Source organism: Eutrigla gurnardus (genome assembly GCF_963514095.1).
Source record: "Eutrigla gurnardus genome assembly, chromosome: 12".
In the NCBI taxonomy this organism is placed as follows: Eukaryota; Metazoa; Chordata; class Actinopteri; order Perciformes; family Triglidae; genus Eutrigla; species Eutrigla gurnardus.
The window spans coordinates 15,043,338-15,069,111 of record NC_139926.1 but is presented as its reverse complement, the minus strand read 5'-3'; the positions used below and the strand labels follow the sequence as shown (position 1 = coordinate 15,069,111).

Below are 25,774 nucleotides of genomic sequence, written 5' to 3'. Positions count from 1 at the left end.
TTAATATGCAAAATAGTTTTTTTTTTTACAAGTTTGCCAAATAACTGCAGTATAACTTTAGTAACCAACCGTTATAAATTGGCTGGATACACAAAGGAATATGATCACTTAATGTGTTTGATGGCACTGTAATCCCTAGAGAAATACTTCAAGAGTACTGTAGGTCTATGACAGTTGTGCTTTCGTCGTCACGGGGATATAACCCGACTGCAGAAATAAGAGGCCCCTTGTAACCTAATCGATTGTCGAGCAGAGAGGCAGACCGGGTACACACTCTGTGATCGGTTTCAGACCTTGGAACTTCCCAGAATAGCAACTCGGGCGGGTAGTCTGCCGCTGTGCTCTGCTCTGCTCTGCTCTGGAGGAGATGGAGGAGGAAGTCAGTGGTGGATTTAACAACTGTTGCTTTTGCTGCTGCTGCTGCGGAACCAAACTACCTTTCAGTCCGCGCTGCACGGCGCATGTCGCGCTAGAATGAAGTCTATTCCAAACCAAGACATTCAGTCGGGATCAATGGGCAAGTTCGTGGGATTATATAAACTCCTACGTGTTTAAGGTAAATAATAAAAAAAAAGAGCGGGGAGAAACATTACGCGTCGATAACGAGCCGTAGGCTACTGTCTGCTGCTTTTAATGGAGCCGGTTGAGTATCAGTCGACCATCAGGGCTACAGACGCTTCCGAGGCGCATGTCTGCGGCAAAGGCAGACAAGGAGCGTCTGTCTGATGAATGGAGAGCCAGACGGGCTCTGCCGTAGACTGCGGTGATCGGATAACCTGTTGAATTGCAGCTGTCAGTCAGCTCCAAGTCATGCGGGCGACACCGCCAGCAAAAAAAAAAAAAAAAAAACACTTAACAGGAGAGACAGTGCGTTGCTGCAAAAAAAATAACAACCAAACTGCTCACGTTTTTTTTTTTTTTTTTTTTGCAGCCGATGGTTATTTCCAGAGATGCAATGTTTTTTTGTTGTTGTTTTTTTGCTTCCAGGTAAACGCAACGTCCTCGCGGCTTAACCTGCACATCTGCAAACATTACATGGCGTGATCATTAGGCTACCTAAATTCATGATTTACACTACTAGGAAATGTGAGGTGTCATCTAAATCGAGAACGAGGGGAATACTAATTTTAATTTCTGAAATGTCTGCCATATTGTTGCTTTCTATTGTCCCTTGACTGTATGGACACGCAGCCGTTTATTTACCAGCCACATCTCTTTATTCACGTTTCCACCGCAGTGTAACCGTGAAAACGCGCGAGGCTGGTCCGACCTTGAGTCACATCTCCACACCGCCTGCCCACGGATTTCCACTCTCTCGGTTGTTGAAAATAGCTTGGCTGCTCCCTGCCGCTATGGTTAATTCCTTAGGAACCGGTGGATCCAGTTTGATCCATCCCTTCCTTTCCTTCCCTTAACCAACTTGTTGAGTCCCCCCCTCCGTGTTTCTACTGTAAAAAAAAAAGTGCGACGTGTACGGCTCAACTTGTAGTCGACTTCTGAAGAAATGTCGCAAGTTTGAATGAAGCGGAGTGCGGAGCTCGATGGGACGGCGTCGCGTTTAAAGTGGAAAACTCGACGGCACGCCACAGAAGAGGCTTTGACACAGCAGCAGTCACCTGTAGGAAAGTGTAGATGCGCTCCTCCTGAACTTTTTTCTCTGCGCTTTTCTCGACCTGCTCCGATTCACGATCAGATGCTCCTTCCATTGGACTGTGCCTGATTGAAACATGCCTGCCTAACAACAGGTTTTCCTTTCATACATTTTGACAGATCACTTGGACGAAAGTGTAATTTTGACTTTTTTCTTTCATTAAAGGGAGGTGGAGACACTTTAGCACCCCTCCCTCGTCCTTGACTGAAATTACCAACGGGGGTACCTTGAAGGTAATTATAAGAATCAATGTTTTTTTTTTTTAATGTATTGCTTGTTACTTTCTAGTTTTGCTTTCAAGTTTCACTTTTAGCACGAAGAAATAGTCAGAAAGCAGAACACTTGGCTTTCCAACTTTCTGTGACTGTCAAGTGGCCAAAATTTCCTCCAGCTACACAGGGAGGCTAAATTAAGGGCTTGCATCATTAAGGAAATTGTGCCTGGCTCTGAGTCAGATAACCATTACCTTTGTTATAAAGCTGCTATTCAAAAATTGTTCAATTCAATGATGCTGATTTAGGATGTGGGTCATCCTGCATCGGGCCTATAGGCAAATAAAAAACACACTTTCTGCCTTTAAGCTTTATTTTATTTTAAGGAAGGGATTGACTTGTACATTCTTCGAGGAAGCCTACGGTTCTGCTACAGCATAATGATCTGACTTTGATTGATGCAAGTTATTACAATTCTCCCTGATGCAAAGCTATTCCAAATTGTAGCAATCATAACACGTCTACTTTATATGGACAGACTTCACAACGATAACAATGTGTCAAGGGACCCAAACATTAATCTGTAATTCATTAAAAAAAAATTGAATTAACTTGCTAGTATCTTGCAACATATTTACAACTTCCTCAAAGAAGCTTGTTGATGCTGTGTATTATCGACAGGCCCAGAAATGTTTGGGAAACATGAAGTTTAAAGGCGAAGCGTGTGTTAGCGTTTATCTCTTCACGGTCAAATGCTTTTCATGTTTAATGCTATTTATTCAGTTAATTGCTTGTTCACTCTCAAACTAGTTCAACACAACAAGTTTAGGCTGAATTTAGTGATTTTTAAAATTTTATATGAATCAATATGGCATTTACTCTGTCACTGTAATGAATTGGTACATGTCTATTTTTGATCATTTACCTGTTTTGAAATGGAAGGCATGGATTTAATGGTCATTCATATAATTTCAAATAATTTCATCGCAAATTAAGTTGTCTCTCATACATGATGTACACAGCGTATTTGTGTAATTAAGCCAGCTTGAATTTGAAGTCTACGAGAACGTGGCTATTGACACATTAGTTCATGTAGGGTAGCCTGCTATATATACGCATGACTACTTCTCTATTAAAAAAAACTGCACAGACCAGAGTCTCTGTTGTAATGCACCTCCGTGGACTGGAATCCATGCACCCGAAGCTGCTTAACGGCCTTGGATTTAGCTATTAGTCTACAGATCCATAGTGTTTGAATGTGTACTACATCAAGGTTAACTCTCAAGGGGCACTTTATTATTGCATGCTATTGTAATGGCATACAGCTCAGGCTGCACTGTTTTTGAGGTACACATATTCGGTTTAACAAATCAATTATGAAGACAAGAAATACATACATTATCCAAAAAATGCAAAAAGTTCATTAAAAAGTAATATTCATCTTTATTCCCTGCAGCACTCCCAACGCACTAGAAATGGAGGCTCCCGATGGCTACTGTGCTAGTAAGTCCTCACACACAATACATTCAATTTACGCTGACACTTCCTTACCTTAACTTTTCCCCCTGTGTTAATGCGATATATGGACAAGCGGGTCTTTGTTTTGCTGTATCGACGACAACCGTCAGTGTGTTATTATGTTACGCGACTTCATTATCTTATTTTGACTCTCTTCCAAATTTCTGATACAATGCTGATACAAAAAAAGACACTTTTTTTTGCAATCACAACATCATAAACATTTTGAGGGATTTTCCCCTAGTGCAGCCTTTTTCCTGTTCACCCCTTAAAGGTAGAGAAAACGATGCATCACTAACATCCTGTTGAATGCAGCAGATACTGGATAAGCGCTTTGTGGCGCTCCAGTGCCCTTTTGCTGGTTTCCTTTGGCCATGTCTCTTGAATATATCGCTATCACTTCCCTGCCCCAACCTCCCCCCCATTGTGTTTTTGCTTTAGTGTGCATAACTAAAAACAGGTAGCACATTTTTTTGTTTTTTATGACATTAGCGGGGATTTTAGGTCTCCATTGGGGGTTTGTGCTTATAGGAACACTTGACAGGCGGGGGAAGGGGTGGTGGTGGAAGAAGAAGTGGAGGCTCTTCCTCTCACGGTCCATCTGTGGGTCGCTTCTGAAACAGTACGCTTGGAACAAATAAAAGTCGTGTTCCGTAAGCATAAAACTGCGGAAAACACACATCTTTGTGCAAAGCAACAGTTTGAATCCTCATTACCCCCCATGTTTGTTACCATATGAATACATAAGCAGGGCACTGCTGACTACTACTTGTTTGACCCTTCCGCATCCACTCCCTCTCGCTCGTCATAGTAGTCAGTTGCTGTGACATTTAATTTTAATTTAATTAAATTTAAGGATATGGGTGAGTTTACATTGGAGTTGTGGGTGCATCGGCACTGACGCGGTGGGGCACTGACGCAGTGGGGCACTGACCACTGGTATGTGACCATGTAAGAGAAACGGTGTATGTGGTGTGTGTCAAAAAGAATAATGGGGTATGTTTAAGGAAAATGTTCAAATTAAACTTGAAGGACATTTCCGAGGTGGCGTGAGTGCATATAGAGTCATAGCACAGTCATGAGCGGGGTCAAATGGGGGCACAAATTAAGGCAAAGATGCGTCCGTGTGAGTCGGAAGATGGTACACTCGATTGGGCGATTGGTTTTATGGTTGAGATTGATGGTGAACTGAGTTCAATAGGCTCCGCGTACAGTGACTGAAAACTGATGACTTAGTTCATTACAGCAAGGTTAAAACCTCATTGCTGTTCATTTTCATCATTCTGTTCCAAAAGCATTGCTCTTTGACAAAGGACATGTGATGACTTTTAACCTTTAATGTAATATTATTGTGAAAGACTTGATGGGGATTCGTTACTGTAACTAAGGTTTCAGCTTTGTGATACATTTACTTCCCAGTACCACACACATGTATATGTTGGTATGTGCTTGTGAACGTGCGTGCAGATCTCTCCTCTGTATTGGGCTACTTTTTTGATGACTGGGCAGTTGGAGACTGATTCTACCCCTTGGTGTTAGACAAACCTGGCAACACTCTTTTGGGGTCCACTTCATGAATTAAGACAGAAAATGATACTTTCACAGAATGAAGTGAGTTCCTGTTTGGCTTTTAGACTGGAGAGAGGCTGAGCTCCCACACATACAGCCACACTACGTTCTCTACGTGTATTCCTAGCTAGCTTAATGTCTGTGCTGTTGTTACATTGGTTATATGGGACAACCGAAATGTAAAAAAAAAACACAGCTGAAAATATCTAAATTCTAACAGTTACGTGGGCGATTACTGCTATTGACATATAGATAGAATTATTGTAAGAAAGGATAACAGAATCTGTGACTCAGAATAGTAGTATGACGCATACAGTCCGACAGTGTAAAATTGTACGTGATTGACAATATTTGTGGTTTCAATTCCTGACAGTCTACTTACAACCGAAGAAGGGAAGGTGCGATTTATTTTTTTATTTTTTTTTTATTGAAAACCAGAGCAACCTTGCTATTGAACTGAGAAAACACGGTGTCCTCAAATGCACAGTGGCTGGATTTGAATGCTGCTGGCAGCACAGATGTCGAGAGCAGCCACTGAACAGGTGCAAGCTTTGTTTTCCGAGAAGGTCGTTCAATTGTCAGGAATCAAGAATTTAAGCTGCTCTCCTGTTTAATCAACTTACATTTTTTTTATTTATTTAAATGAGCTTCTCACACTGGTGTTAGTAACTAGATGACTCCGTCAACATCAACGAGTCAGTCTCTTCATCAAAGGTTGTTCGCATACACAGTTGTACCTTTTCACTCGCAACACACTGCTTTTCTCTATCATCGACATCATTCGTCACCAATCTGTCTCCCACAAGGATTATTAATGATGAGTGTTTTTTTCAGATTGCAAAAGGTTTGCAATGTATGAATAATTATTAAGATAAGAATGAAGGACGACACATGGTTTTAAATGACGACACTGCATACACAACACAGCCATTGCTATACAGCAAAGTAGCCTATACTATAATAAATGAACAAAATGAACAAAGGTGAAAATCATCCCCATCCCGTGTTGGGTATAAAGACTGTGGTTCTCATACCAGACAACTGTTGTCTTGAACCATTTTAACATCACATCGAATCAGAAAAGCTTTCAGTTCATCGGCGAAACAAATCACATCAACCTGACGTGTTCCACAATAATACGAGGGCAAACTCTCCACTATCATCTTAGAGTAATGAGTGCAAACCGCTCTTGCCTTCAAACTTCCTGAAGAACAGCACTTATGTATTTTCTGATCAGTTTTATTTAACAAATTCCTTGTCCCTAAATGGTAACTGAGGAGTGGAGTTTCTTTGACCAAATATAAATAGTGTGCATGCAGGCAAAGAGCTAAGATGGAAGCCAGGAGAGTATACATCATCCAAAGGTTTCTACATTAGTTGGACCAGCTCTTATACAGTAGTTAACATTGACTACTTTAAATGTCATAAAATGTGTTGGTGACTGCTGTTATTTCATCCAGTGAAGTCAATGGTTACCGTGAGTATGGCAGCATTGTAAGCAATGTAAACATTATTGAAACAACAGTATGATTGTAAATCAAGGGGGAGGGGGGCGTTTTAGGTTGTGTGTGTGTGAGATGATGATGATGACGGACTTTTATTCCATGATTGTGTGTGTGTGAGAGAGAGTAAGAGAGAGAGCATGTATAACCAAATGCAAATGAGACATAAATAATCGGAGTTAACCGCCACATTGTTGTTACACTGCCAACTTTGCTCTCCGTGCATTGCAACATCAATCAATGACCCCCGTGGATGCTGTAATATTAATGCCAATCGCAAAGTTCTTCAGTAGCTGGAGCTTTTACCATAAACTCTTTATTGTTTTCTCTTATTTCTTGAGACTCACTCTGCAGATGATTTAAGGTAATTTGTATCAGGTTTCAATCTCGCAGTACACTCCAAGTGCTTCTGTAATACTTCTGGATAAAGTATATACAGATATTGTAACTGAATTCATTAATTCACAATATCTGACCGTTTTAAAACTCATTTGGCTTTCTGTGTGTATTTTGTTTGTTGGGTCAGCGGTGTGTGTGTGTGTGCATGCATGCATGCGTGTCTGTGTGTTATTAATCTTTGTCTCAAGGAGGGTTCAGAGTTTGACAGGAAAAACCAGCTCCCAAACAGTGTGCATCCAGCAAGCCAGAACGAAGGGCCTCGTCATTCATACCTCACACAACTAGACATTATGAGCTGGGTTTTTTTTTTGTGTATTTTATTCATTTCTGCCATCTCAAGCAGGCGAATGGAGCTTGATCTTGGGTTAATTTAGATTGATTTTCAATGCGTACTTTTCCTGAACCTTTAGTAGTACAAGTGTGTATGCTCTCTTTTGAATAACTTGTTAGAGCAGAAATTGCATTGACCCTTCCATAGAAGCTGACTGTAATGTCCAAGCATTCATTTGGCGTCACTGATCAAGTCAGAAATTACTACTCTTTACAAGTTTCATGTGCACATTTGTTCCTTTCTTTTTGCCACAGTATAAAATTAGCCCTGTTTGGTATTACTCAAAAATAATTCCCCACTGTCAAATCTCAGCTACTTGATATTCTGATCTTACCGTTCATACAGTATTAACATTCCAATCCATGCAAGTTAATGTGTGTGCATTTTTAACCCAGTTAAAGTCACAATGTAATATTATTTTTCCAAACAGTGTTTCTAAAAATGAATCTTCTTCACTAGCTGTTTATTTGACCATGGTTAAGCAACACACATAATTCATATAAGTGTGACTTTGATGCCAATGATTGCTTAATAACCAGGACATACGTCTTTATTTCACATCATAATCTGTTAGTAAACACCATATTGACAGCATTATATTTAAGCCATCATACTTTTTTATGTTTTCAATAGATTGATTGTGAAGCTATTTCCCATGACCCCTTTTTTTCATTCCATCAGTAACGCTGTGTTAAGGGCGCAATGTGTAAGGGCATGCTAACCAGCTAGTCCCAACCAGTCATGTCTTGTTACACCGCTTGTACCTGGAGAAACGACACGGAGGTGAAGAAGTAGAGCTCAAGCATAAACCATGGCACTGGGACTCATAGTGGGCAGGTGCTGGGTGGGTCTAGTCAGGGCAGTCTCCTTGGATCAGACCCCCGTTGCTGTGTTTTGTGCCAGCTGAATTTAAGATGCTACAGCTCTGCTAGCTTAAGGTCTATCTCATGGAGCTGCAGCATGCTCTCATTCCAGTAGTAGAAGTCTCCTGGTAGCGGGACTGTTGTTTTTAGCATGTATGCCACTTTAAATGTAATCAGATAAACAATGTACACCCACACAAAGATGTGGCAGTAAACACAAAGATGGCTAAATGAAACTATAGGCTGACGCCACATGTAACGATTCTAAGATAGCAGTGCTATTTGGACTGGTTATCAGATTTTCAGCAGTTTGGAGGAAATTTGCATATTCTTGCTTGCTATTTTACAGTTTAAGCATGTGTTTGGAGAATGTGGCCAGATATGACAAATTGGGCAATTAAAATCTTTTAATGTAGGGTTCTTATTTGAACTTGAACCCAGGCAGCCTTTTGCTGTTAGCTCAGGCTTGAGACCATCTAGCTACGGCGCTGCTAGGCAGCTGTCAGCATCTGCTACAGTAATGGAAAATCCTTCATGACAAATCTGGGCCAATCCTGTCTCCAGGACAGCATTGCCAAGGGAGAGCCAGCATCGGTCACCTGAGATTTCCTCCAACCCCAACCTGTGCAACCCGAGCTCAGGCCTAGGGATTGTGTCATGAACAGCGTCTCCCAGTATGCCCCACTCAGTGGGGCCGCCACTACAATGGAACAATACCATAGAGGAGGTTGTCAAACTAAGAGGGGCTGTCACAGCAATTGGAGATCTGACACATATTCCCTTTTTTATGTCTGAGGGATCATTGCAGACATGTTCAGCACCAGCAAACTGTAACACAGCCTTTCTTGTAGCGGTTTCAGATGCAGCATGTTCCTTTGACTTTTACTGAAACTTCCCTCGTCTATGTCGATTGATACATCAGTTGAAAAAACATGAGGCAATGAGATGCTGGATACTGGATACTTGTCAGTGTTTCACACTTGTCAGTATTCTTAAGGACATACATTAATTGTGCTGGTAGTGAATGATGGCTCACTTTAGTTCCTGAGGGATCTGACACCTGGGTCAGCAGGGGTGTTTGCCTGTTGCCACTATATTGTTCTAGTGACCTTGACGTGGCCGGGGTGTAAGGGGATAAGGGATTGGTTTGCTCTCCCTCAAACCACACAGGACACTGGACACAGGGCTATCCATAGCCTGGGTTCTGTGCACACTGCTGAGAGGATGCAATCTGATCCACATTTGCTGGACATTATGATCCCATAGGTACATAAAGACAGTTATTCACCTTGTGCATTCTGATGATGATTATGATTCATGATGACCTCCATAGGGACCCTCCAGGTTAGGTTTTAAAGGCTGTCTGAGAGTAAGATCAAATGAATAATCTTTAAGCTGAGAAAATAATGCTACGTTTTATCTATGTGAGGAGTATCTTACTTACTTACTTACTTATTATTAGAAAAGGGATTTTTAAGAGACTTGGTTTCTTCCTTGTATTTCTGTTTTCCTCCTTGTTTTACTTTTAAGACCCTAATAATAACATCATTATACATAATGTCAAAAACCTCAAAGCTGGCCTTTTTCCCTCATACAACATTGTATTGTATTGTATGTGCAACGACAGGATTGTACAACACAATGCAGATTGCTGTGTTTCTGCTTGTCTCCCAGGTAACGGCCAGTGCTCTCCCGGTAAGGAGAACTCAAGAATGTTGGTGGATACATCAACACTGAATGGCCAGACAGTTCCTCAGGGTCCTAATTCCCCCAGTGGTAAGTGTTTAATCAATAGATACACATTTCTGCAGTCAGGATCGACTGCAATATGCAGATATACTAGGGCTGTCAATAATCATTAATACATTCCAAAAGTTCTATTTCTAATCATCATCACTTGCCTGAAATGTGGTCTTAACAGTTCATGAAATAACATATAGCTCAATTGCTCAGCTTATTAAGCACCAATTTGTCTCTATTTTTAAACTCATTTACATACTCTTTACTTTACTTGCCCAACTAGTGGTTGGAATTATGCGATGCAGAATGGGTGCGTTTGTAAATTCACAGTTAAAATGTTAGCGTCTGAAACCCATAATAGCTGACAGTGTGGCATACTGAGAGTGTTGGGATTATACAGGTAGTGTTATTTAACAATCAGTTACTTACAGTAACATATCAATTAATTAACATGCAGTAATCATAATAGTAATAATTGTAAATTATACATAAAATAAATGTAATTTTTTCCATTGCCCAAATAGATAAGATTAATCTTATAACTATATAAATTATTTTGAAAAGGTAAATGCACAAACAATGCTTATATCTTTTCCTTATAGCTTCATTCACAGAATTATAGTATCTCCTTATAAACTGTGTTCTCCGTTATTCCTCCTCATTACATTCAATAAAAATCTGCACATTGGCTTTCCCCCGTAGAAGGCTGTGTGTAGCTGGCTGTGAGCTAACACAGGCCGGGGAAGTAGATGTCAACCGGCTCATTTTCTTGTCGCTGACCTTTGTTGCTGGTAACCGAGAAAGCCAAACTGACAAGGTTGCCTGACACGGGTGAAGGGAAGTACATCATTTCTGTCATGGTGAGAAAGGGAAAACCCTTTGACCCCTGTATGTCCCTACAGTAAATTCACATGCATTCATGTTGCCCATCATATGCACCACCACCATCTTGGTGCTGTTATATTGAGAATCCGATCAGGACCAGCTCACAGGTTCCTAAGCAGCATGATTGGAGCTCTATTTTCAGTTTTATTTTATGGTCAGTGCTCCAGTGGGTGTCGGTTTAGGAAATTGACAGGCAGTGCATCCTTGTGATTTTCCACCAGAACTGAGTCTGCTGAAAAGTATACTCAACCAAATGCATGCTACTGATGGCTCTCATATCCTTGTTCAGAGGAGTGCATAGAGTGCCTTTTGTAAGATTCTCTCTGTCTCCACATCCATTGTGAAGGACAGGGAAGATCTCAGAAATACGAGTGTTGAGATCCTTCACCAAATACCCTGGAGGAATCTGGAGAGGAACTCTACACTTCCTATGGTTAAATATTCCTTCCCTTAAATCAAAGGCATAGTTGGGGAAATCCTCATTAGACGTTGTGTTCACTTGCAGTATTTGGATGCAATATTTGACTTTTTAAGCCCTGTCTTCTCTTTTGATGACTGGAATTATGTGGTTTAGGTCACCGCCAAGCAGGACAGCTGTATTGCCCCATGGGTGCTCTGAATCTCTCCATGTAGTTGATATTAAAGTAGTGGACACAGAATAACTCCTCCTAGATGATCAAGCTGGTCTCTTTGATCAGTTCAGCCACTCTTGATTGATGGCACAGAGTTTTCAAAGACAGGGATTCAGATTTTAAACATTGAATGAGCATTCCTACCACCCTCGAGGTTCTGAGCAGCCTAGCCTGTGCTACCAAATCACCGGAGCATGACATCCTGTTTACCTGAGCTGTAATTGCCTAAGAAGTAAATGTATTTCCGTAGCTGAGTTCAGAATCAACTGTTTCTGTTCATTCCAAGTGTTGTGTCCTGGAATTTCAATGAAAATATATTGTCTTTCCTCAGGGTCGCTCCTGTTGAGTTTAAAGAAGCCCCACAAGGTCTTCTGAGTGGATAAAATAAATAGGTCCTAGACCTTGTGTTCCATTGTGCTCCAGTGAGCATCATCAACGTTAACCATCCTTGTATTGATAAACCTGGATATCTCATCCCTGGTTTCAGTGTTTGCAGTGGCGATGTCTACTCCCATATGGACATAGATGTAGAGGATCTTGGTGGTGTGGTAGCCAAAACATTATACATTGTTTTGAGACTTGTACTTGAGAAGAATCCAGGGGTTGTGAGGAACGACCCACCTGCTAGCAAAGACAAAGCTGTTCTTCTCAATGGTGTGGTCATCATGTGGTCTTCTGTAATTAGGCTAGCTATGGCCATTGTGTGGCAGATAGATGAGTCTGACTGAAGGTTTTAGGGAACAGGTGCCATTGTCTGCCCAAATGAGTTGATCAGTGTCGTCCACCGTCTAAATCTCATGCAGGAGCAGCAGGATGCGAGCCGGTTCAATGATATAAATGAAGCTGGCTATGAAATAAATCCTGAAATAAATAAATGAGACAATACATGTACATTTACATATATACATGTGTTCTATAAATATATTCATTTTAACATATTTTATGTTTAAAAATATTTTATCAATTTAATTTATTTCATGGGACTTTCATTGCATGATCGTGTGTGTGTCTGTGTGATGCACTCATGCAATTGTAATGCCTGTAGTGGACGCAATGAGTAATTAATTACCCTCGAGCAGCACCAACGTTCTGGTCAGGCTCATTCTCTGAAGAGATGGAAGGGTTAACATGAAAGTGTACGCAATAAGAAGCATGGAACGTGAAGTTAGCAACTTTATTAGCATGCCAAAGCCAAACGCCGAATCAATAACTTACTGCATAATTCTTACCTGACTTCCCTGGAGATTTTCTATAACGCACCAGTGTCTTGTGTTTGCAAGTCTAAAATTGCAGATAGTGATGTGTGCATGATGCAAAAGTGTTTTCGTTGCTGCCGTAGTCTTCGTCGTAGTCTTCATCGTAGTCTTCATCATAGTCTTCTTCTTCTTCTGTTTTATTTCCGATGGAGTAGTGGCTGCTTTGTGTATGGTAGAAAATGAAGAATGTTGACATTTATGGAACATTAACATTCATTTAAAGTTAAATAAAATGTTACAAAAAAGAATGATAACAAACGATTGCCAGCCCTCTGAACCAGCCCTTTTTTGGGGCAAGTTTGGAGGGGATTGGTTGAATAGGTGAAGAGTTGTGGGACACAAACCCACAAATTGCTACAATTACAGTAGTGGGATGAAAATTTCCAAGAAAAAAAAATGGATGAATACTAGGTCCATTGAGTTGCAGCAATTTCCATAGTGCTTAAGAGCTTTTATTTAAAAATATTGTATTGCAACTAACCATAGCGCACTTGTTGTACTATATTGCACTTACCCAGAAATGTTGCCTGGTTCCTTTCAGTGCCGTTGATGTGATGCCTCAGACAGATCCAGTGATGTCACCATGAAGCAGCACAATGAGAAAAGAGGAAACTAAGTGAGATGAGGCAGCTGTGGGAGAAAAAGGGAAGCTCGTTCCCCTCAAGTTCAGAGATACAGGGAAACGAGCCGGGCCATGGTTTCACAGGGGGGGAGTTGTCACTGATAAGAGCTGTTGTCATTCTGGAAGTTGCCTAACACGATTTGCGATTTGAGGTTTAGTTACAAAAGAAGGGCTGCATCATATCTGTTGAAAATTAGTATGAAGCACTGTCAACATTTCAAAGTCTTAAAGATGCAAGCCTAAACACAAGTTTTTACAGCAGTTGTCTTGGCATTGTGCACTGTTTGGTGATAAAAGGTAGAATAGTAGAATTACAGCCTTTGGGCTACATGGCAGCTGGAGTCTTCTTCATAATGATGTGTTGCTTCCAGTCAAACTCAATCAATTCCCTCAATTTCTATGGATTATGGGAAACTAAAAATAAATCACGGACTCTATCCTGCACTGTATCTGGAAGAGAGGTTGAAATATGCCCAAATTGCACCTCAGGGATTTTTCTCTCTTTTCGTCGTAGCAACCATTTCAAGTGTATCCTAATCTGACCACTCTATGCAATTCCGCTGTGACACCGTGGAGAAGCAGATGTAAAGATGCAAGGAGCTGAATAGCAAGGACGTTCAGGTCCGATCCGTGTTGCCAGGATACAGCTGTCAAAGGCAAGGCTTGATAGCAATCTGGGTATTGAGATAAGTGTTTCTTCTTACAAACTCTGGCATTGGAGACATACAGTATCAGTGTTTAAGAATGCAAGTGCTTTGTGGAGATTTCTCTCTGTAACCCATAAAAAGGAAATGTTGCCTGAATAACTCGATTTCTTTGACTTGCCTCTGAGAGTGAAGTGGATGCAGTTCCAAAGCCCGAGGGGACAGTCGGATGGGAGGCTTTAGTATAACAACCACATATGCTCACACTGAGATTATTGCCCCAGTAAATCACAGAACAGGATCATCAGGATGAGTAAGTTTTGCTTGTATGGTGTTCCGCACCATGCCTGGAGCCCCTTTCACATCCATTTTAACCCATTGACGAGAGCAAGAGTTGATTTTCGGCGTTTGGTCTCGTTACCTGGTGTGATTCTTGGAAATCTTTTGTCACAGCTGTAGTGGGAAGAAAATCAAGTTTACAATAGGGGTTGATCCAGGTCATCTTTAACTATGGCGCAGAATCACAAGTTTGTTTCAGAGGGCTTCATAGAAAAATCAGCGTAATCCTCGTGTAAAGCATGACAATGGTTTATAACATATATTTTATTTTACAAAATGATTGTATGTCTAACATTTAGTGTGTACATGTCTTGAAGTGGGACAAGTTTTAAGACAGAGGAAAGACGAAGCTACTTTGTGCGACAATTAGAGTCTTGCTCATGCTCATGCATTGTATCATCTGTTCGATCGTCAGCTCATGCGGTCAGAAATAGCCTTGAGCATTTGGATACATCATTTAAAAAGAGTGTGTACAGTATGTACAATCCTGGTGATTATTGGGAAAATACTGTAGGTGGAGGAAAGTAGTATGTATTTTTTTTCTTCTTTTTTCTGGATAATTATTTGTGTGTACAAGTATTACTAATTGCTATTATTATGAGTAGAGACTGAAGGTGGTGAATAGTTTCCCGCCACATCCACCCACACACCTACACACAATTATACACAATCTTTTGCCCTTGTCATCCAGTAAGTCTCCCATTGCTAGTCAGGTGTTCTAAGCTGCAGGGCCTCTGACACTCCTTTTTCTCCCCAGGGACAGCCAGGAACCAGACCAGCCTGTTTCTCTTCCTCTCGCTCTCTCTCACTCCCTTCTCTATGCGTCAGTCCATCCTAATGCTGTCTACGACTTGAGTTGCTAAGTTACTGGGATGCCCCCTCCAAATGCTCATTAAATGACATGTTATTTCACACAGCTATCCCTCTTAAGTCACCCTATGTCCGTTGCAGATCAACTCGTAATACCGCAAACCAATCCAGTCCATCCTGAGACCTGCACAGTTCATGTCAGTCTTTTTACAGTTCAAATCAATTCAACCTCAACTGAAACCTCGAAATGTAGACCGCCTCTTTTCCAACCGATCCTGGTTGCTGAAGAGCAAAGTATTTTGATGGCACACGGTAGATTTGATACTGTAAACTGTGCATCTGAGGATTGCATTGTTTGGTTTTACAGAAGTCCACATTAAACAAGAGGAAGAAACAGAGGAGGAGGCTGACAGCAGAAGCCCAGCGGTTGAAGAAATAAGCCAAACGGGGGAGGAAGGAGTAGCTCTGGAGGAATCCATGACTGGCAGCCCGAGCAATGGGCAGGATGGATTATCTGAGTCAAACGTGACACCTGATGCAGAGATTCGACAACCGCACGGTAACAATCACTACATTTCCAAATGCCATTTAAAGATGCTGCCTGGTACATATATGGGCCTTGACGATCTACACATGCTTTGCCTTTTTTTTAATAATGATTAAAATCAGGGCGGCGTGTACGTTTCCCCATCTATGGAGTGAGTCAGACATCATTTGTTTCCCTTGACAGTGGGTGTGGAGCTTCTTTCTGTCATTTGTTGGGTTTTGTTGGAGGACAATAGCTTAGACTTGGAATTATTATCAAGGAAAAAAGTATCCTTGGAATCCCCCGCAACCTGTTCCAACTGACGCCGTGGCCGCTCCGGTTTTCACAGCATTAGGATCACATTTCCATTTTCCAACTGTCTGCAGATGAGGAGGACTTGCCGATAGAACAGCAGGAAGTAGTTGTGATTGCACATGAGATCAGAAGCGTGTGTTGAACTGTGTGATTCCACATGATACAAACTCCACTGTTCTCTGCCAGAGAGGTAGACATGCACACATTCCCAATTATGACTGGGGAAAATGTCCACCAGTACATTTTTTTTCACCCCTGTGGGAATGGGTTGTTGGTAACTCATAAAGAGGTTGTTGCTTCTTTCTGAAAACATCTTCCACAATGAGTCGATTGACTTCCTCTGCCTGCCTCTATCAGGTGACAGGCCGTTCCAGTGCAACCAGTGTGGCGTCTCATTCACCCAGAAGGGAAACCTGCTGCGACACATCAAGCTGCACACAGGCGAAAAACCCTTTAAATGCCCCTTTTGCAGCTACGCCTGCCGACGGCGCGATGCCCTCAGCGGGCATTTGCGCACTCATGCTGGTAAGACTCATCCTAACCCTCGTCTCTGCCCTTTTTACTCATCCACTTACCCAGAAGACACTTCTTTTTTTCCTGTTTTTCATCAGAATTACTTCAGAGATCTAGAAATAAAAAACATAATACTTTAAATGTTGAACACTCTTTATTTTTATTTTTTTGTCTCTGATATTATTCTCGTGTTGCATGTACTTACGTGTGTCTAATGTAGCCACGGTAGCCATGCATGTAGATTGCTGACTTGGTGTCTGCTGGGTTGTTGCAATGGTGTTTTCTTTTTTCTATTATTATTTGCATCGTATAGTGTTAGTGCTTTGTGGTTAGGTACCAAGGACATGCTGTTCCATAGTTGCTTGACTCGCTAAGGAGGAAACTGTGTGTTGAGAAACGCATGGGGAGTGCTGGCTGTCAACTGTAACCCACTTTCCTATCAGAGAGGATGTGCTCTCCCCTCGTTGGTACCTTTTGAAATCAAGGTCAGACAATACCGTCATCTCTGTCTGTGATGCCCCCATGGGAGTTCACTGGTACACTTCTCTTTTTAGATAGCGGTAACGCGTGTTTGGTCGTGCGCCCAACACCTTTGCGCGTCTGTAGTCTCTGTTCGCTTCTTTTATGCACGTTCTAATATTATTTTGCTCCACATCTGTGTTTCACCATCAACAATGACCATTTTCCTGCTTTCACTTCCTTTATTGTTCAGTGGAATTTGTTTGTCACTTCCTCGTCCAAGCTATTTTCTTCCTGTATAATCACAGATAGAGTTAGCGTCATACATTACACCTGCTTTCCTCTGGTCATTCAGTGGGGGATGTGAGGAATTTCATGTTGTGCCGTTATGACATTGTTGTATGTTCAGGGACATGACTCTGGCCTGGTGCCCTGCCAGCAAGAACAGGTGTAGCCATAAGAGGGAAATACAACATTAAATGAGAGGTCAGGTGAGGAATAATGTAACACAAAGAATGAGAGTGAGAAAGAGATGGGATTTTACCTGCTATTCCTAAGGCTGTGTTACATGAAATACAATTGTCATTATTACCCATTGAGACATACTTGATTGGTAGAAGAATAATGTGGTAAACACTTGAGAGGCAAAGTATTTCACATTTTGTAAGACAGGAGATTTAAATTTGAGCAAGTTCCCTTTTATTAGCCAAATGTATTCAGTCAAGTGAGTCTGAGTGCACAGTGTGGACTATTTGCATGAATAAGAATACCATCTGAAAGGTGGATTCTTCAGGTCCATCCAACATCTGGGTAAGGTCGTGTGTGGGTGGTTGTATAAATATGAAAAAAATGATGAAGTGTGTGTGTGTGAGAGAGAGAGACAGAGAGAGAGAGAGGAAGAGAGAGAGAGAGAGAGAGAGAGAGAGAGAGAGAGAGAGATTGTGTGTATATTTGAGCCACTAAGAACACAGGACTGATACTTGATTGAATACTGCCTACTCCTTCACTACCCAGAATGAATATTTCTGCAATGACCCTGCAGCTACACCAACCCACACTTTAATAATATTGAAACTTTTTGTCATTCGCCACCATTTCTGTATCTGTTCATACCAGAAAAAGAAAAAAAATTACATTGAACCTTACACGTAGTCTTTGTGTCTGCCGATACAATGTCATTCACAGACCACAAGAGTCCTGAATGACAGTATAGCAGGAAATCTATTATCATCCCACATGATTCACTAAAAAGAATAGTGCCTGCTGATGCAAGATTGGCCATGACTGGCCATGTCATTCTGTAACAAGTGGGTTTTATTTCCCTCACGCAAATCATCAAAAAAGGAGTTCAGGGAAGAAAAAAAAAATGTCATATTTACAGTTTAAAGAATTACTCACTTCTGAGTAACCTGTCTTATTGTAGCACTTGTAAAGTGCTGAAAAGAATCCCCATCCCGTTCTGTGTGAGAAAAAGTACTTGTGTTCACGTGTGAACTATCACCTACCTCAAGTGTGTGTGTGTGTGTGTGTGTGTGTGTGTGTGTGTGTGTGTGTGTGTGTGTGTGTGTGTGTGTGCGTGTGTGCGTGTGTGTGTGTATGTTACAGTCTCCATGCCTCAGACTGAAACTTGTTTTGTTTCTCTGTTCTCACAGTGGATCTTCTTCTAGTAATTAGCTGTCACCATTATCTCTATGCATGTCTTGCACACTCTGGCGTGGGGCTCACGCTGGTGGGTCACAGCGATGTGCTCGTGTGTCCGTTTCACTCAGTCCCATTTTGAGTCATTTTCTTTTCAGTTTTGCCATTTTGAGAATCCTCTGCCCCATAACTTGATTCACCTCAGTGTGGAAACAGCTCATGCACTGTAGTTCCATTATTCACAGGTGGTGACACTGGCCTGTATGTAGGCTGTCCTGTCAACTCATAAATATACGCGTCAATTGTTATTGATGTATGTATTTATTACTTCACAAATCCATCAATGCATGAATTCATTCATCGAGCGATGAGGCAAATGGATAGAAGGATAGATGGGGCTGAGGGCTTGACCGAGATGGATAGGACATGTTTTCATCTTTCCACTTGTCCACGTAGGAAAGAATGAAATAGAAATGGCACAATGAATCACACACTGCAGTGGGAGTTAGCTGCATGTTTCAGAGACCGAAGCCCTTTGAAATGCAGACTTCATTGTGCAACTCTTTTTTTTTCGCCCACAATTTGCCTTTGTGTCTGGCAACAGTTGTGTGGAACCCTCACACTAGTAGTGGAATATCCATGATCTCAGAGGCTTGCTCTTGGTTGGTTTGTACTACTGACACAGTATTCACTGCGACGCACCCGCCTAAACGCTACAGCATTATCTCATTGGATGCTGCCCACTCTCGCTGTCTGTAACAGTGAATGAAATTAATACGCTCTCCCTCGAATGTCTTCACTTCTAGTTGGCAAACCGCACAAATGTAACTACTGTGGGCGGAGTTACAAACAGCGCACTTCTCTGGAGGAGCATAAAGAGCGCTGCCATAGTTACCTGCAGGGAATCAGCTTGGATCCGAACGCCAACACTGGCCCTTACACAGGTAAATTGTTTTACTAAAACTGAAACTGTGAAAATGGAAGTACAGAAACGGTGGAACGAACTCACAGTAGGGTGATGAGCAATATCAGATACACTTTGAAGTTGACTTATGAATAATTAATTTGTTGGAATGAATCCACTTGGTCCTGTATGTAAATAACCTCTTTAAAACAGGAGTGAAGAGAGAACACATACAACAGTTTTTTTTTTATTTTATTTATTTTTTTTATTCAGGTTCATGAGTGTGTACAGCTTTTGTTTTTTATTTATAATTTCTTAACTGTATTCATACATAATTATTTATGTTGCTTTTGTGTGTTTATTTCAACACCCGACTATGTCCTTGACCTTTATAACACCCTTCCCTTCTCGAACTTTCAAGGTGAAGTCCCTAAAGAGCCGAGGCCCATGGCGGAGCCCAACACCATGGCTACCTTTGATCGTCCGCCTGTTATTGAAAGGCTGCACAGCAACGTGGGCAAGAGGAAGAGCACCACACCTCAGAAATTTGTGGGTGGGTATTTGAAACCAGGCAGTCAACAGCTTACTTAAGTTAGTGTTGAGTGGCCAAGAGGACCTGATGCACAGTATTATGTTATTCTATTTCAACTCTCCATTTGATTTCTGAGTGGGATGTGGAGGTAGGTGGCTGTAACTGATCTGTCCCGTACCATGCCAATCGCGTGAAAGAAATGCATGTCCAAGCATACGCTGAGTAATTTGGATTTAACACATGCTTTAAAGGAGTGGTAGAATGCATTAGTTATATTGTCAACATGCAATACACTTTACTACTGATTCAATGTTTATGCTGATTATTTAATTTAGTCTTTAGTTGTTTTTTTTTGCATATACATAGTGTGAGTTAGTTCTTCTGTTCCTTTTCAGTCTTGCATCATACGATATTCTATCACATCGCACAATAGCCCTGCCCTAATTACGAGCACAGATTTCTTTTTTTTCTCTTTTGGTTTTATTTGCCGCACTATTAGAAAAGAGATTGAGCAAGCTAGAGCTGGCGGTTGACTCAGAGGCAAGGAAATGTTTTTCACTCTGTGGTTACGTACACCTGTAACTTTGACACTGCTCTATCAAGAGAAAACAGCTCACCGCATCCATGTTCTGGAGGGGTTAAACAGGTGCAGTCGTAGATGGATGGGGCTTTCCAACTCATTAGACTCTGACACACAGAATTTCAAGTGCAAAATATGAAAAACAAGCCCAGAAATGTCAACAAGATATAAGTTTAACTGCCTGGAAAGGACGATTTGTGAAGTCAAGACATTTTTTTTTTGCCCTCTACTTAAGCTATTGCATATTATGTTTTGTGGCTAATATTTTGAAAAAGGCATAATCGTGCTTGTGAATTCAAACAGTCACAGTATCACTCTATTTCATGCAGGTGAAAAGATGGTACGCTACAGCTACCCCGAACTCAGCTATGAGATGGGCCTTAAGTATGAAAAGCAGGCTGAGCTGATGTCGAGCCACATGATGGACCAGGCTATCAGCAATAGCATGTCATACCTGGGATCGGACACTCTTCGGCCCATGCTCCATCATCCAGGCCCCCCCCTCTCTATGGCTGGAGTGGTGCCCATGGTCAATTCCCTCTTCCACCATGTCCTGCCGCTGGGCCAACGGACAGATCATCCAGGAAACTGTGACGCGCTGCCGCCTCAGCCACCTCAACCTCATGACTTCCCTAGCCACCCCACCACAAACGGCCCCACTGCTGTAAGCAGGCAGAGCAAGCTGCACCATCCGGGGCGCGACGAATCCCCCAACAACAGTGGAGTTGAATCTGCTGACTCAGCTCGCAGCAGCCCTCGCGAGAGGCAGGGCTACCATGGGAGCAACCCCGCTCCCGGCTTCAGGTCACGAGCCAGTCCAGCGGTGGTCAATTCAGGTGAGCGGGTGAGGGGGGCTTCGCCCAGGAGCGTGGCAGGGATAGGGGCCGGAATAATGCGGGTAGCCGCGGAGAAGCCTGCGAGCCATGACGGGGTGCAGGTGTTTGGACGAGAGGGCCAAGAGCTACGGGCCTTCCAGTGTGAGCATTGTCGGGTGCTTTTCCTGGACCACGTCATGTATACCATCCACATGGGCTGCCACGGATACAGAGATCCACTGGAGTGCAACATCTGTGGTCACCGCAGCAAAGACCGTTATGAGTTTTCCTCTCACATAGTCCGCGGTGAACACACCTTCCACTAAGAAGATGGGGTGGCATTAAGGAAAAGACAAAGAAGGGAAAGCAGCAATAGTCTGGTATCCGTCCTTTACCCCCCGGGCCTCTGAGACTGCACCGATGAATGGCACTGTAGACAAGTGTAGCACAATCATAGCATAGACTGCTTTCCAAGCTAATTATTGAGAATCTGAACAACAATCATATGAAGGTATGGGCCAAAGACACATTTTCTACATGTTTACCTAATATGAATATCGAAGAAGGAAGTTTAGGTTTTGTTTCTTGAGAAAATGTTTGTGAATTGTTAGAGCAGCTTTGATGACTCTGACTTGTTTTTCCTGTTTTTTTTCCCTTTCTATTTGGTAATGTCTCCTGATGTGCTTGTCCTATCATGATGTTTTTGTTACAGAAAAAACTCTTAGGAAGTAATGAACGCAGTTAAACCAGATAGTCATAATTAACGATGGTGACAGAGACAAAGACTTCAGGTAGTCTCTATTTCAATTAATTAATCATTATAATAGCATTGATAACTCATGTCATGGACATAATAACAGTATGGAACTGGCTCACTCACTGTGGCATACCACACCGGATCCATGCAGTTTTCCTTTTCTTTTTTCATGATATATATTATGTTTGCTTTCCTATGTAACATGGTCGACCTGTGCTGTGTGATCTAGCTGCAAGCAACTTCAATTAATTCACATACGTATGTCTACCACTGTTGTAGTAATTAAAAGTACTTCAGAATTTTTTATTGACACCCAACAATCCTGTAGTTAGGGTTACTAAGAGAACTTGGAGGCTTTGAATGCAATCTATGAAGACTAGTATTAATGCCAGTGGCCATTGAGAATATCAATAAAAAAATAAAAACTAGATTTACAGATGTATATCACAACTTCTGCATAAATGGTGATAATAATAAATGTATTTTTTGCCATCCATAAAAAATAAATAATAATAGTGCAAATAATAGTACACATGTAGATTGCATTCAAAAAGATTCATGTTCATATTAAGACCTTAATTGTGAAATTTGTGAAGTTTAAGTCACAGTTAGGCTACACCAAAAAGCTAATGCTAAGGCTAAAGGCTATGTAGCCGACTGATAGCCGAAAACTACCTCTTGTCAACCACTTTGTAAGATTCAGTGAAAGATTCATACCTTTCAGCTCTCATTATATAGGATACAATGTTAACTTTTGTTTCATTGTCTTTGCTGCACGTATGCAGATGCGTAACGTGCCAGCCATGCTAGCAACCAATGCTGGTGGTGCTAGCTAGCTTATGTTTCCTTTTACAAAACATGCTAATAATTGCTATAGTCTTTACTTACACCACCCATGTTTTTACAATGGTCTTTCATCCAGGCTATTTTCAGAAAATATAAATATTAGTTTATTCTATAAGTCTATTGAAAAGACAGAAATTTCCACATGTGATCAAATCCTTATGCAGATTTAAATTCAACATTTTTAGATTCATATGCACAAGAAGCATTTCCCAGACTAGTTTTTACATATAATGCATTTGTAATCATTCAAAAAATGCTAAAAAAATATATATATATAAACCTAAAACTGTCAAATACATTTGTAAATCTTTACTTTTCTTTATCATGAAACTGCATATTTATTTGAAGACTTTTGGGACTTTTTTCTCTCCATAGTAATTGGCCTATGTTCAGTTTGTGCGTAAATGGTAGAACTGTTGATCATGAAGCAAATCAATGTTTTCGTCTGGCGAGCTAATGCACTCGAAACATAACTGGTCATTTTATGTGTTTCCCAGGTTGTTTCAATAGAAAATGATTAGATCCTGTTGACTTGTGGGTTGTGTTGCTTGCAGTTTGAGCATATAGTTAGGTTTCTTAACATGTAGTGCTCGTATTAAGCTGTTTTCATTTTGATAACTTAAAATTATGCTTTATGGCAATGGATACCAAAGGGATAATAGGAGGCTAAAGATACTGCATGGCTTGCTTTGGGTAGGGGGTCAGGTAGCTGTATTATTGTTGTTATTGTCTAGCACAGTAAATACATGCTTATCCGGCTGGTTCATGGCCATCAGTCATCTTCTTTTTATGTCATGATAAATGGTGGGAAACATTACAAACTGCACAAAAAGCTGTCTTTCAGGAGTCGGCATTGTGCATACCACAGCTTTATTTGCAGCCGAACGACTAAAATGTACAGGGAATTGGGGGGGGGGGGGGGGGGGGGTAAGAGACGGCATGAGCAGGAGGAGAAGTGACTGTGGTTGCCACATAGTTTCACCCTGAAGGCACCTCCCAAAACCGTAGCATTCCTCTGTAAACCTGCCCTGACATTAAAAACAAGCATGTGTATGTAAAATGTAAATGGCAACAAGGAGATTAGCCACTTCAAACCTCCAAATCTCTGGTCCAACATCTACAGTGTGTTGATTTCCATCAACAAGGCTAGGTGCAGCTCCTTCGTAGTTACAGCACCATCTCTCCCTGTGAAAGAACGCAGATAAGAATGTGCTTGTACAGTTGACCCTCACCCTGCGCATTATATTCTTGCCTTGACTATTAACATTCCCCCCCTTTTTACATTAAAGTGCAGGTAGAGTGGCAAACAATCATTGGCAGAACACAGGTTGCTTTTTTTCAAGAAGAATAATCTTGGAGGTGCCCATTACAAAGTTTTTGCTATGCGGTCTGATGAATATTTAAATTTTGTAACTCACATGAAGTTTGGCATCATAAACAATGAATTACACTGTGAAGTGTAAACTCTGTGATTTACTTTAACTTCGATGTCTACTTGTGATCAAAAGGCAGCTTTTTCTCTGTTTACATGTCGCTTCCTTTATGCGCAACGGGTGCCCAGCTAGCACAAAAACCTATACTGTCTGTAAAGTATTGGCACTGGAAGTCGTTTACACCTCACAGCTGTGGTATTGGTTATATACATTCCTCTCTTCTATAATTCCTGTATATATTTATTATCCAAAGCCTTATGTGTCCTGCTTAACAACATATCCTTTTAATAATCCCGATCAAAAGTAATGCTCCCATTCTTCCTTTACCCACTTGACAAGGGATACAAACAAACAGACCAGAACTAAATTAACTTGAACTGGTAATAATATATGACAGGATGTTCAAATGAGAAGTTATTTTCTCAGTTTTCATTTGTTCTCCGGGTTATATTTGGTAGGAATTTGGGGCACAGAAGTATTTGTTCTTGTTGTAATGTTGTTATAAGGACAGTTTACACATTCTTTACGAAGGAGCCATATGAACAAAAACATTAAGAAAAAAAAAACTTCTGTCAGCCCTCTTTGTGAGTGAGGAATTTACTTGAAAATCATAATCATAGCTATTGTTTCCGAATGCGGGAATGTTTTTGTAAATTTTGAAAATGTGTGTGCTAAATGTCTATTTTTCTGCTGAAATGTTAATGGAAATAGTTTTGCGAATCTTTTGTTTGTGTTTTTTTTTTTTTTTTGAAAATGTTTACAAAAATGTAAAAGGCAGGGTTCAGGTGAATTGTATTTTATAAGAAATAATATATGAAAGGTGTATATTTTGGCACTGACTATTGAACTTATCCAGAATCGTGTGCCGATTGATCATCTCTGATGTTGATAACAACTTTCTGATGCGAGGGCTCTCAGGTATTTGCATAGGTTGTGTATTTTTATTTCCTAAAATATGTGATTTATTTATCAGGAAGATGCACGGTAATTGAAATTGGTCATTTTCTCATGACTTGTATCGGTCCAACACTGAGTGTGGTGTGAGAAGGTAGAAGATTGATCAGCCCTGTTTTCAACATCAATGACATTATATGAAGACGCACTGCTGTGAAAAATACAGTGTATATTTTTAAGGCATGGGTTTCTCTCTATTAAAGACATGGTTTTATTGATTTGCCTGTTTTGTGAAATTTAAAACAGGAAATCAGACATATTGTTCTATGGTTTTCTTCAAAACATGCAAACTGTATCCCAACATGCAATTAAATAATTTGATTGTGAGAAAAAAAACAGAAAGAGTTCCACTGTTTAGATTTGAATTATTTTTTGATGTAACTGTGACTTTGACCATAATCAAACCAAGGAGAAAATCAGCCCCAGTAGAATTTGAATAATGTTATATCAGCGGTTTTGCACTGTAAAGCCAAAATCCACAGTCGCAGCATCCACAGCATCATCAGGTTACACTCAATGAATTAGTGGA

The 25,774-nt window shown here is 41.0% G+C and overlaps 1 protein-coding gene across 1 annotated transcript; it reads left to right on the top strand.

Annotated features, from left to right (window-relative positions):
* Positions 1-351: 351 nt before the first annotated feature.
* ikzf2 (IKAROS family zinc finger 2) lies at positions 352-25,463 on the top strand. The gene is made up of 9 exons (XM_084023797.1): positions 352-556; positions 1,817-1,884; positions 3,320-3,366; positions 9,720-9,821; positions 15,341-15,532; positions 16,172-16,339; positions 19,231-19,368; positions 19,750-19,881; positions 20,770-25,463. The coding sequence occupies exons 3-9, from the start codon at positions 3,339-3,341 to the stop codon at positions 21,579-21,581; spliced, it is 1,572 nt and encodes a 523-aa protein (XP_083879923.1). The 5' UTR covers positions 352-556; positions 1,817-1,884; positions 3,320-3,338; the 3' UTR covers positions 21,582-25,463.
* The last annotated feature ends 311 nt before the right edge of the window (positions 25,464-25,774 follow it).